General features: G+C 47.6%; 1 protein-coding gene across 4 annotated transcripts in view; it reads right to left on the minus strand.

Annotated features, from left to right (window-relative positions):
- The window catches only part of USP10 (ubiquitin specific peptidase 10), an 89876-nt gene that overhangs the window by 58444 nt on the left and 19093 nt on the right, over positions 1-12339 (minus strand). For all 4 annotated transcript variants that reach the window (XM_075939978.1, XM_075939976.1, XM_075939977.1 and 1 more), the window contains exon 2: positions 2056-2124. In XM_075939978.1, coding sequence (XP_075796093.1) covers positions 2056-2124 — 69 coding nt within the window. The remainder of the gene's footprint in view (positions 1-2055; positions 2125-12339) is intronic.

Genomic DNA, 12339 nt, shown 5'->3' on the forward strand with positions numbered 1-12339 from the left:
ATAGACGCTCAGGTCAGGCGTAGCCAGGTCAGGGCCAAAGTAACTCTTCTGGGGGCCCACTGCTAATAGATTTTTCTGGAGCCCTCTCAGCTCTGAGGTGGGACCAAAAAAAGAGGCGTTTAGTGTGTGGGAGAAGCTGCTGGGGAGCAGACCGGCAGTGCAAGGTCTTGGCAGTAGGTAGGTGCAGGAACAGACTGGGGATGCGGGGTCTGGGAAGGGGATTGGGGCTCCTACCGGACGCAGCTCTCAGAAGGGGGGAAGGAGGGACAGTGCACAGGTGGCGCCATAGCTCCCTGTGTTAGCAGGCACTGCCGCTTTCCCCCCTCCACTCCTCCTACTGACTGCCATTCCCAGCCAGTGGGGGCATGACAGGAGTGGTGCCTGTAAGCGAGTGCAGAGACAGTTTCCCTGTGGTGCTGTTCCCAGAGCAGTTTCCTCCCCACTGCCAGGCAGAGCCAACAGGCCAAATGCAGCCTGCAGCTTGCCTTGATCCTGTCTGAGAGGCTCGGGGCACCTGCCCTCACTCTGCTGGGGGCACGGGTTGGGAACAAGCCTCGAGGGCCAGGTCCTGCAAGTTCCCCAACCCTGCTTTGGTCTTTATATCCTCAAGTAGACTCCCAAGGATACAGGAATGTTGTTCCTACCACTGTGCTCTAAGGCAGAAGTAGTAATAGATTAGACCAGAAAGAACTGAACAGTAACAAATGTTTTGTACTCCTGCCCAGTCTTCACAGAAGAGAAACATTCATCACTTCAGGCTGGTATTCTTCTAGGCTGTGGAAACTATATTTTAATCTAAAGTTGTGTTATAAAAAAATCCCACAAGCTCTTATTTTTGTGAATTCAGCAAACATTCATTTTCTCTAGTTTGTCAGCAGTAGAAATATTTGTATATAGATTTAACTTACTCACAAAGGCAGGAAGTCTCTAAGTGCTAAGTTCTCTTTATGTTGACCCCGCCTCCCCTTTTTGTCCCCCCCCACCGCTTGCATGCCCTCTTTCAACCTATTATTCCTCATCCTGTTCTTCTAATATCTGTCACATTCCTTTATGCAACCAGTATGAGAAGTTATCAGGTGTTGCTAACTAGGTACTCATGAACATGTGGAATATGGTAAGGAACTTCTATATGCTACAAAGATCCTCAAAATCCAACTAGTACATTAGAACCTTAGTAAAACACAGAAAATAAAGCTAACATTTCATTTTGAGGAAGGGCATTTTCCTCCCATATACAAGCAGTTGAGGGTGTTTGGAGGGGCAAGAGGAAAGTCAGAGGAAGAAAGTGTAAACTTAAAATATTTACCACTCCTTCATAATTTTGTCCCTCATCACCATGACCTTTAACTCAGGTCTGGTCATACAGAGATCTTGGAGGATCTTGTTCCTTCCCATAGGACTCAGTGGTCCTTCCATTCTCCAGTGATAACTGCCATATGAGTCCAAAAGTACAAAATATGAGGTCTACTCTGGACAGAAGCTATCAGGAGGTAGAGGGCCACATTAGGCACTATAGGGAGAGCATTACTTCTAGGGAGAGCACTATTTTCTCTTCAGCTCAAGAGACCTGGGATCTCACCTACAAACAGTAGTATTGCTGAGAAAGTTGCTGCAACATCCATTGCCGAAAAGCTAATTAAGGAGAGGAAATGCTGGTTTCATTGAGGAAATTGAGTCTTTTCTAATTCCTTCACTCAACCATCACAACTGCTGATATTCCAGCAAGAAACAAACAGCCAGGATCCTTCTCTCCACATTTCAGACAGTGACACATGAGTTGAGTAAGGACTGAACAAGAGACCATGGCTTAGTAAGGATTATAGCTGTCATATCTGGACAGGAAAAGAACAGCAGGAGTGACCCATGTGTGATCAACATGAATGCAAACTGAAATTACATTCAAGGGAGCTCTACAGTAAACTGAATTTTGTTAATTTGCAGGTTAAAAATAAGAACATTTTTGCAATTTTAATTATATACTAATAAATGTAGTACATTTGTGTAAAAACAGTATGCATCACATCTTCAGGTAAAACAGTGAAAAATAGTTCTTACCTCAACAGAGCATCGAGGTGTCACAAAGAACTGTTTAAACTCATCAGGGCTGAACTCCCCAAAGATATACTGAAAAAAAGAAGAGACATACTGTTATATGAGGATTTACACTATATCTCATTAGGAAATTCAAGATAAATAATTTTAAAAAGAGCAGTGACACTTTAAAGGTCTATTCATGACAATGGGAAATAAAACTAAAACTAACATTGTACCCCTGCACTTTCACATTCTTTTCTGTTGACCTGAGCAAGTTACTTAATTTTCATAGTCCTGTCTACAACAATGCTTTTCTTTAAAATTCCCACCATTGGTAACTGGAACTTCAGTGTATACTGACATTCTAGAGAAGGCCCCCATCACTACAAACAGGTGTTGATGGTAAAAAATGATTGATTTAGAATTGGCAGAAAATTCACATAGTAATGACAGGAAATCACGACAGAAATGTCTAACAAATTAGGTTTCACTGGCTCAGTGTGGAGTCCAATATTATTTATAGACTTAGGGCAGGTCTACACTAGGCAGCGGAAATCAACATAAGAACTTCGAGTCATGCTAGTAAACTAACTCAAGGCAACCTTGCTTAGACCTACTTACCCCCATGATCTACACAACGCAGGGTTGATGGGAGAAACTCTTCCATCAACTCCCCTTACCCATCTTAGTCCAGTGGAGTCCCTGAGTCAACATCTGAGTCATCGGTGGTCGATTTAGTGAATCTTTACTAGACCCAATAAACTGACCCTTGGTGGATTGACTGCAACATTGTCCATCCCAGCTATAGCGGAGAAAAGCCCTTAAGAACTGTGTAGATATACAGCACTAAAGCTGCATCACTGTAGCACTTCATGAAGACAGTCTCTATGCCAATGGAAGAGCGTCTCCTATTGGCTTAGGTACTCCACCTCCTTGAGAGGCATTACCTATGTTGATGGGAGAAGCCTTCCATTGACATAGTGCTATCTACGCTGACCAATGTACTTATACTGACATAAGTTGGTAGTGCAGACCAGTGTTTCTTACCTTTTATAAAAAAATAAATAAAATCCCCTAGAGCCAGGTGCCCCAATGCACACACCCCTTCCCCAGAGAAAGGCCGCCCCAGGTCCCCGCTCTAACCCAATCCCCGTCCTCTCCCCAGAGCCACACAGCAGACGTATGGTAACCCTACCTTTGAAGTGCTCACTCCCACCACCCGGCCCTGCCTCGGCAGCTTGTCTGCATACAGCAAGTGGCCTGCTAGCGCTGGACTCACCGCAAGGGGCTGTGCACTCCCACCCCAGCCCGGTGCCCCTCTAGCGTGGCACCCGGAGGCAACTGACTCCCCCACCATGCCACTGATGCGGAGGGATCCTATGGAGCAAAGCTTATTGTGCCACTTAACCGCCTTTTAGCTCCTCTCCACAGTGCAACAAGGAAGGGGTGATCGGGATGCATTGTACTGAGCTGCTGGCGGGGGTGGAGAGTAATGCACATCTCCAGGGTCAGCCGCCCTCCCTGCTGGAGCACCCCAAGGAGGCTGCTGGAGAGGAAAAACTCAGGTGAACTAGGAGAGGCGGCCTTGGAAGTGATTTTTTTTCTCCCCGCCCAAACCTGCCCCCCAACTTAGAACTGCCCTGGATCTCAACAGAGCTGCCACTGCCATGTGCTTTTTCCGCCAAGTGCTGGATTGCATACACAGAGTGGCTGTTAATGTCCAGGCATAAGGCTCCAAACGTTCAATTTCACAGGCACATGCTGCTGCCCCCTCGCTGATCTCCTTGGCAGGGCAAAATCCCTAACACTTTTTGCCAAATTTCACTTGTGTTGAGGTACCTTCCCAGACTTCTCTTGTGTACCCCTAAGGGTACGCATACCACAGGTTGAGAAACACTGGTTTAGACCATGGGTCAGGAAGAGGAACTAGTTGAATGGTGCCTACAAGATATTCAGATGAGAAGTAAGATAGTTGGCACAGTGCAGGTTATTAAAATATAATATGAAACTTTAAATAAACTAAGGAAATAGGTAGATGATTGAAAGAAACTAGTTTTCAATGTCTGGAAATATAAAAGGATACAATACACAGCTAAGTTCCCTTTAAGATGCATGACTACACGGCTGCATAGCTATTTTAAGAGCCCCGCTCAGAGGTTCAAAGCTCCCGCACAGGCAGGGAGCTCAGCTGACCTATGGGAGTGGGACATCTGTAAGCAGCAGCTAAATGGAGCTGAACTGCTTGAACTGAAGAGCTACCAGAACAGATAAGCAGACCAGATAAACAGGCAAGATAAGCAAGGATTAAGTGGCGGGGAAGGGGGCGGAGAGTGCGAGGGAGGGAGTAATTAACTAGCTAGGGGGAGGGTGGGAGTAGAGAGGAGGGGAGTCTGAAGAGTCTCATCTGCCCAGAGAGAGATGGAGGCAGAAACCCAGCAGTCTCTTCAACCCTCCTGGGCTGGGAAAGGAAAGGTAAGGGGCTGACTGGATGGGGTAGGTGGGAGAAAAGAGGAGGGTGAGTGGGTGCTGGCATCTGTGCAGCGAGGAAGAGGTAGGGAGCAGTTTGCTTGCTGAAGTCCTCTCTGGCTAGCTAGGTTGGGGATGGGGAAGCAGGCTGCATGGGGAGTGTTGAGTGCCTGGAGGACATTTGCATAATTGAAAAAACTTTAAAAATAACAGTCTTAGCACCTTCGTTATTTTTTAAGTTTTTTCGGATACAGACACATGCATGATTGATTTCAAACAAAGTTTAAATAGGTGTTAAAGGCTTAAGATAAGAAAGAAAAAGATTTTAACAGTTTTTTGGAGCATTGCAGATATCTAAAATTCTGAACTTAATAATTTTTTTAAAATCCTGTGTTACTAATTAATATGTGGTAAACTATATTGCATTAAGGCCAGATCTTTACTATGAGGTAGAGTTCTATCTCTGAGTCAGAAGTAGCAAGTACTAGGTGTGATGTTAGTTTTATAAGATGAAACCTTATTTGCAAGCTCTTTGAAACATGCATCTGTCTACAAACCCTAAAGCCATGTGTTAATTTGTTTTGGGGCTTCTACTCTTCATGGAGTGGAAGATGGCTTTGTATAGCAGCTTTGTAGGCACAAACAGTAACCTCATAGCAACTAGACACGGGTGTCCTGTTTTAATATATTTTCTTCCACACATATGGATTGCTTAAAATATGTGTGTGTGTTTTGTTTGTATTGGTAGTGCACATCCACACACTACCTCTAAATTGGAGTTGCACATAAGAAATTTCATCACGCCCAAAAGAAAATTCATCCCACCCAAGGATAGAAAATGTTAGAGGGAACATTGATCAGCAGATAAAGTAGCCACAGAAATTGTTGATAAGGGTCATTAATGGCAAAAAAGGTGGTGTACTTAGTAACTTTTAATGGCAATGTTACATAGCAGTTGGTCACAAACTCTCCCTCAGAAAACCCAGATGGACAACAGCAATGGTACCAATGCCTACCTTTTGCTAAAGGTAAATGTTCTTTTGGCCATATGGAAATGTACATATCCAAGTCTGAAGTTCTATTACACAAAGTTATCTGAGAGTTGAAAATGTGTATATTTCATCTGTAAAATCAAAGGTTGCATTGTAATAGGCAGCACATGGAGGACATCTGCTTTAGCTCTGCAAAGAGAGGCCAGAGTGGCTCTCCATGCAACTCCCAGCTATTTGCCGCTGACTCTCCCTATAGCCACAGCTCCCAGCTTACTAGAAGCTGCAGAATACACTCTCCACTAGGAATGTTAAAATGTGTTTTATTATATAATTGTGTAACCACTGAAATTTTAAATTGGGAGGGATTAGAGGCAGCAGCAAAGGGGGGAAGCAGGCAGGAATCAATGCGAGCAGGGAACAAACTTTTAAGGCTCCCCATGCCTACAGGCTCCTGCCGGCCCTCCCCACCCCCCAACACTTTACACAACAGCCATAAAGTAAAAGATCAACATAGGACACTATGAAAACAATACATCCTTTAAGGATTCTTTAAGCAGCTGCTACATATCTATTCAACACTCAAAGGATTCACTTAACATCTCAAGAACAGAATTCTTAAAAGGTATTTCAACTAATTGGGCCATAGCTCTTGGGTAGGTCTACTACACTTAAAAACTGCATTTAACACCTCTCCATTATGTTCTTAACAAAAAGATATGCTGAATCTAATTTATGTTTTTATGAGACTTTTTAGGTGCAGTCCTGCAAAATAAAAAAAACCTAACAATAGAGTTGAAAAAGCTGCTATTCAAATGACACAATCATTCTCACATACAGTAATTACTCATTTAACACATGCCCACTTAACATGTTTTCGCAATAGCACAATTTTTTTAAGGGAACGTTTTTCAAACACAACCGTGCCCGAAATAACACGAAAATAATCAAGTAGTGAACTACTTCGCGTGGCAGTATAAGTTGATGAAAACCGTGGTAATGTGCCTGAACGGATGAATTCGGGTGGTCACAGCACTCCTCTGCTCACTCACATGTTTATCTTTGTGTTTTAACAAACCGTGGCAACTTGTGTTGCTAGATATCTTGTGTTGCTAGATATCTAATGCTGACATTGACGACACAGCACAAACAAAAAACTGACTTTGCCACCACCACCTAAAATGGAACCCCAACCTTTTCCATTATTTTTAATGGGAAAATTGACCCCGCATAGCACGTTTTTGCTTAGCACAAACATTTTCAGAAACGCATATATAGTGTTAAATGAGGAATTACTGTACAATACACTCTTCCCTCCCTATCTACCAAAACTCTATATAAATACATTATGAGCCCGTCAGTGCTCTCTAATGCCATGAATGAAAAAACATCCACTGGTTCCAACAGAAGAATGATCAAGATCTAAAGGCACTGTTTTTTTATTAGGATTAACAGGACAAAACTAGTATTAATACTATGCTCATGGAATCCCTTTCCTTAGATTTTTCTTATAGCAATGTTTACTTGATATATATCACATCCCACTATTGCTTGAAACAGGATGAAGTAGTGCTTTAAACCTCAGCTACCTAAGACCATTGGAAGAGGGAGGGGAGAACTGGTTTGAAGGTGGAGTGATTATCGAATACTAGAACTGGAAGGAACCTTGACAGATCATCAAGTCCAGTCCCCTGCCTTCACAAACTTTTTAGAAGTAAAGTTTTTTCTTTAAATACTTAATGCTCAAACTGGTGCTGGTAATGCAGTGTAGAGATGTAAAATCCCACATAATCAGTTAACCAGTTAAACACTATGTTTAACTAGTTAACTGTTTAAAAGGGGGAGATGGGCACTACTCCAATCAGGCTGGAGCATTCCCCATCCGCAGTGGACCCGGCATGCTGGAGCAGCCTCCTGCTTGCTAGGGATGTTCACGTAGAGTCGTTTAAACAATTAACCGATAAGCCTAGGTGGGATATCAGAGCAGACAGAGACTTCTGGGTAGGATGCCATAGCAGCCTCTGTCTGCAGGGAGCTCCCCCCCTCCCACCACGCTGCTGCCTCCATAGAGGCTGCAGCATAGGGGGAAAAGGGGTTCCCCAGGAATGGGACTGGGAGCCAGGAGCACATTGCCTACAGCTCAAACAGTGGGCCCATGAGTCTTGCGAGAACTAGGGATGTTAAATTTAGATTAATCAAATAGTCAAAGGGGTTTCCATCGACTATTCAATTAGTCTTTAAGGGCATCTCCACCTTTGAACTGTAGCAAGAGCTCTCACTGGGCTCTTGCTACAGTTCAAAAACAGAAGCCCAGTAAGGACCACGGGACGGCCTTCTGAGTACTACTGGGGCTCTTGCACATTTCAAAGGCGGAGGCACTGCAGGACCTCTTGTACACTTCAAAAGCAGAATCACAGAAGTGATGCAAGTGGAGACTGCTTCAGTCCCCACTTGTATTATTTCCCATTGTGCCTCTCTCCTCCCCTGCTGCCTCTCTATATGGAAATATACCTATCTTGTAGAACTGGAAGGGACCTTGTGAGGTCATTGAGTCCAGTCCCCTGCCCTCATGGCAGGACCAAGTACCATCCCTGACAGATTTACCCCAGATCACTAAATGATCTCACGGACTGAACTCACAACCCTGGGATTAGCAGGCCAATGCTCAAAGCCCTGGCTAGGATGATTTAGTTGGGGTTGGTCCTGCTTTGGGCAGGGGGTTGGACTTGATGACCACCTGAGGTCTCATTCAGCCCTATGATTCTATGATTATGTGCAACAACAACTCTGGCTGAGACCACGTACCTTGCATCCTGAGTTCTCCAACATGTGCTCCCCATCCCATATCCAAAGCATCTGTTACCAGCTGAACCAATGGGTTCAGTCTGGTGAATGACACCCCATGACAGACTATCTGCTTCTATAGCCACCAGGTCAGGGTATGCATGGCATGGGGGGGGGGGGGTGGGAAGGGAGAGGGGGGGAGGAAGAGAGAGAGAGAGAGAGAGAGAGAGAGAGAGAGAGAGAATGGTGACCAACATGTCCAAGGGGAAGCAGGCTGGGTAGTACACTTGGGCAAACCAAGCTTGCAGGAGACGTAATCTCAGTCTGGCATATGCATGAAGTACATACATGCCCCCAGGTGGCCAAATGGTCTCAAGCAGTTTCTGGCTATAGTGATAGGTGAGGAACAGAGGCATAGAATATCCCTTACAGCAGTGGTCTCCAACCTTTTTACACCCAAGATCACTTTTTAAATCTCAGAACAGGGGAAGATCTACCGCCCCGCCCCTTCCTTGAAGCCCCGCCCTCTCTATTCTCCTCCTGTCCGTCACTTGCTATCCCCAGCCCTTACTTACACACTCTGATAAACAGTTTATTTTTAAATTATGCGATACATACAATTAAAATCAGGTGTTTATAGTTATGAAATAAATGGTCTGTTTTTTATTCATGATATTTAAATCTAAAATGAAGCATTTATAATTATACATTTTGTAGGGACAGAGTTCTGCGGCTAGGGGCAGGGGAGAGGGAACAGGGTGCTGGGAGGGCAGAGGACAGGGTTCTGCAGCAGGGGACAGAGTGCCAGTGGGGACAGGGTTCTGTAGGTGGGGACAGGGTGCCAGTGGGGACAGAGTTCGGGAGTGGGAACGGGAATAGGGACAGAGTTTGGGGAGTGGGGACAGGAATGGGGACAGAGTTCTGTGGCTGGGACCAGGGGAGTGGGGACAGCGTTCTGTGGCTGGGGAGTGGGGTGCCAGTGGGGGCAGAGAGTCCCCTGCATCTCCCTCCTCCCAGGATTCTCCCCTCCCCCAGGGAAACCAGCCCGTGCCTGCCCCAGGGCCGACCCCACGCAGCGCAGGGAAGCCCCGAACGCCCCCCTCCACGTAGAGAAGCCTCGCGTGCGCGCACCTGCGCAGGAAGTTTACCCCCCCCACCCGCGCAGGGAAACCCCGCGCACGCCTGCCCAGGGACCAACCGTCCGTTCCCCCCCCTCCCGGCGCAAGGAATTCGTGCACGCCTGCCCAGGGGGCCGACCCCCCCTCCCGGCGCAGGGAAGCCCCGCACGCGCTTGTCCCGGTGCCAACCGCACCCCCTCCGCAAGGGAAGCCCCGCGGACACGTGCCTGCCCCGGGGGCCGGCTCCCTGGCGAAAGGAAACCCTGCACGCGCTTGCCCTGGCGCCAACCGCCCCACGCACGGAAGCCCTGCGCGCGCACCTGCCCAAGGGGCTGGCCCCTGCCCGCACAGGGAAGCCCCATGCGCGCTTGTCCCAGCGCCAGCCCCCCCCCCCCCCGCACAGGAAAGCCCCACGTGCACGCCTGCCCCAGGGCCAGCCCCCTCCCCCACGCGCGCGCGCTGAGAAACCCCCTGCGCTCCTCCCGCGGGGCTTACTCATCCCTCCTTGAGGTAGGTAGTGGAGCTTCTCGAGGGTGGGAGGGAAATGGGGGCGGGGCAGACAGGATGCCTTGCAAGCGACTGGTCGAGGCCTCACGAGCGACCAGTAGCTCGCGATCGACCTGTTGGTGACCACGGCCTTATAGCAAGAAAGCAAGCTCTAAGGAGTGAGGCCATAGCTGTCATGGCATCCAACAGAGCTCCCACAAACTCTAATCTCTGTGTAGGGACACAGGTGGAGTTGGTCTTGTTCAGCATGAGTCCCAGGTATAGGAAAGTGGCCCTCACCAGTGCCATGTATTCTAGGACCTGGCGTGGGAAGTACCTCTGATAAGCCAGTTGTCCATGTAGGAGAAAACCTGGACCCAGCGTTTTCTCAGAAAGATTGCCACCATTCCCATGCACTTTATGAAAACCTTGGGGGCAGTAGAGGGGCCAAAGGGGAGCACCGCAAACTAATAATAGTACTGTCCAATGGTAAAGTGAAGGAAACGTTTGTGGGTTGGGGTAACTGAAATATGAAAATAAACATCCTTTAGAGTGAAGGCAGTGTACCAGTCTCCTTGATCGAGAGAAGGAATAATGGAAGCTAGTGTTACTATTCTGAACCTCACCTTCTGTATGAAAGTGTTGAGTTCTGAGGTCCACTATGGGATGAAGCTCTTCCTTAGTTTTTGGGATTAGGAAATAAGGGTAAAACTCCTTGCCTCTGAACCCTATCAGAACCTACTCTACTGCTCACAGGTCTAGAAACACCTGCACCACTTGACATAGAAGGTGCATCGGCCCGGCTTGCCACAGGAGACCCACCAATGGAGCACCACCGGTGCAGTGCGCCTGCATCTTCCTGAGCCCAGCCTGGGAGTGCCAAGCTTGACTGGTCACTGAGCTCCACCTCCCCGGGCTTCAGTTGTTGGGTGTGTGACAACGCGTTGGGATTCCCCCTGATCCTGAACCCCCATGGCAGCCAGAACAGACTCCACCAGCCAGTAGAATAGAGAGGGTTTACTGCTTCTCCAGGATACAGCACAACACAGATGTGATGTAGCTACAGGAGTCAGGGCCAGGATGCCTCAAACCCCTTGGGTTAGGGGGTCCATCGACCCCCTCAATCCTCAGCACTAAGCTTAGTCTGTTCCCTTCATGTTTCCCAGCCAGCCACTGCCTTGCTCCCAGACCCTGCCGCCTATCCAGGTGGCCGCCTCCGCCTCCCTTCCTTTGTCTCTGCCTCTGGGAAGAGCCTTGTTATCTGCTCAAGCTGAGACTAGGTGTCTGGGCCAACACATGTGGGTGAGTCAGTGGGAATCACATTACAGCACAGAGTAATCCCGGGTTACAGAGCAGACAGCACCCCCACTACATCACAGGGTGCTAGCCCAGCACTGGGCAGCCCTGGTCGCTTTCCCACCTGCCATGCCTTGACTAGCTCCTGTTCGCGACCATCCCCAATGGCAGTGAAACATGCTGGGCAAGTCCGGCAAGGGGCAGCCCGTGGGTGAGTTTCATTTGAGACGTGGCTTCCCTGTGCATTTCATTTTACCATCATCCTCTCCTCTCCCTCTCCTTCCCTGCCAGTCTCTAGTGGCTTGAGGGAACTACGGCATGTGCTTGCTCACCGTGCACAGGTAGCGGTACCCAGGCACCGTGTGGGCCGGGCAGGAGACAGGCAGAGCCTGGCCAGGAATTACAGGGACAGGGTGGGTGGACAGTGGAGGCCTGATGATATGATCAGGTGACTGGCGAGCTCTGGTCCCTGCCTGCAAGCCACCCCCAGAACAGCTGGTCCTTGGGAGGGTGGAGAATAGGAAGGAATGCAAATAGAGTAGTCGAGTACGCGATTGACTACCCGATAAGCCTAGGCTAGGTATCTCTTACATCCCTACTAACAACATGGACTATGGAACTCAGGAAGCATCTACTAAGCACAACAGCATTATAATAAATTGACACCACAGGGCAGCCAATTTTTAAGTATTTCTCAGTCTGAGTTCTCATCTCCCCAGCCAAACTTCTGCAGAATATCCAACTTCCCTAGTTGGCCCAACCTCCACTCAGTTAATGTAAATTGCTGAACATCTTTAAAGATATAAATCTATATTTCAGAAACATTGTGCATCTGTCTGAGTCCATCTATTCAAGATCTCCTAAACAGGAGGACTCAGGACCACAAAATTTGGTATGCAGCTGCTTCTTATTCTAACTTAAAGTAAGGTCAGAGTTGCTTGTGTCAAAAAAATGGGATGTGACAGGGGGTGAGGTGGGGGGGAGGGGGCGAGAGAAGAGCCGACTGGGGCCTAATCTACAGTGGGAGGTTAGGTTGAACTTAGCCACATTAGGACAATTTTCTAAACAATGAGTTCACACCGCCAAGCTTGTTCCAACAACTTTAAGGGCCATAAAAGTAAATTTACATTATGACTTGTGAGAGCAGGAGTACTTAAATTTGACCT

The sequence above is a fragment of the Pelodiscus sinensis genome, chromosome 12 (genome assembly GCF_049634645.1).
Source record: "Pelodiscus sinensis isolate JC-2024 chromosome 12, ASM4963464v1, whole genome shotgun sequence".
In the NCBI taxonomy this organism is placed as follows: Eukaryota; Metazoa; Chordata; order Testudines; family Trionychidae; genus Pelodiscus; species Pelodiscus sinensis.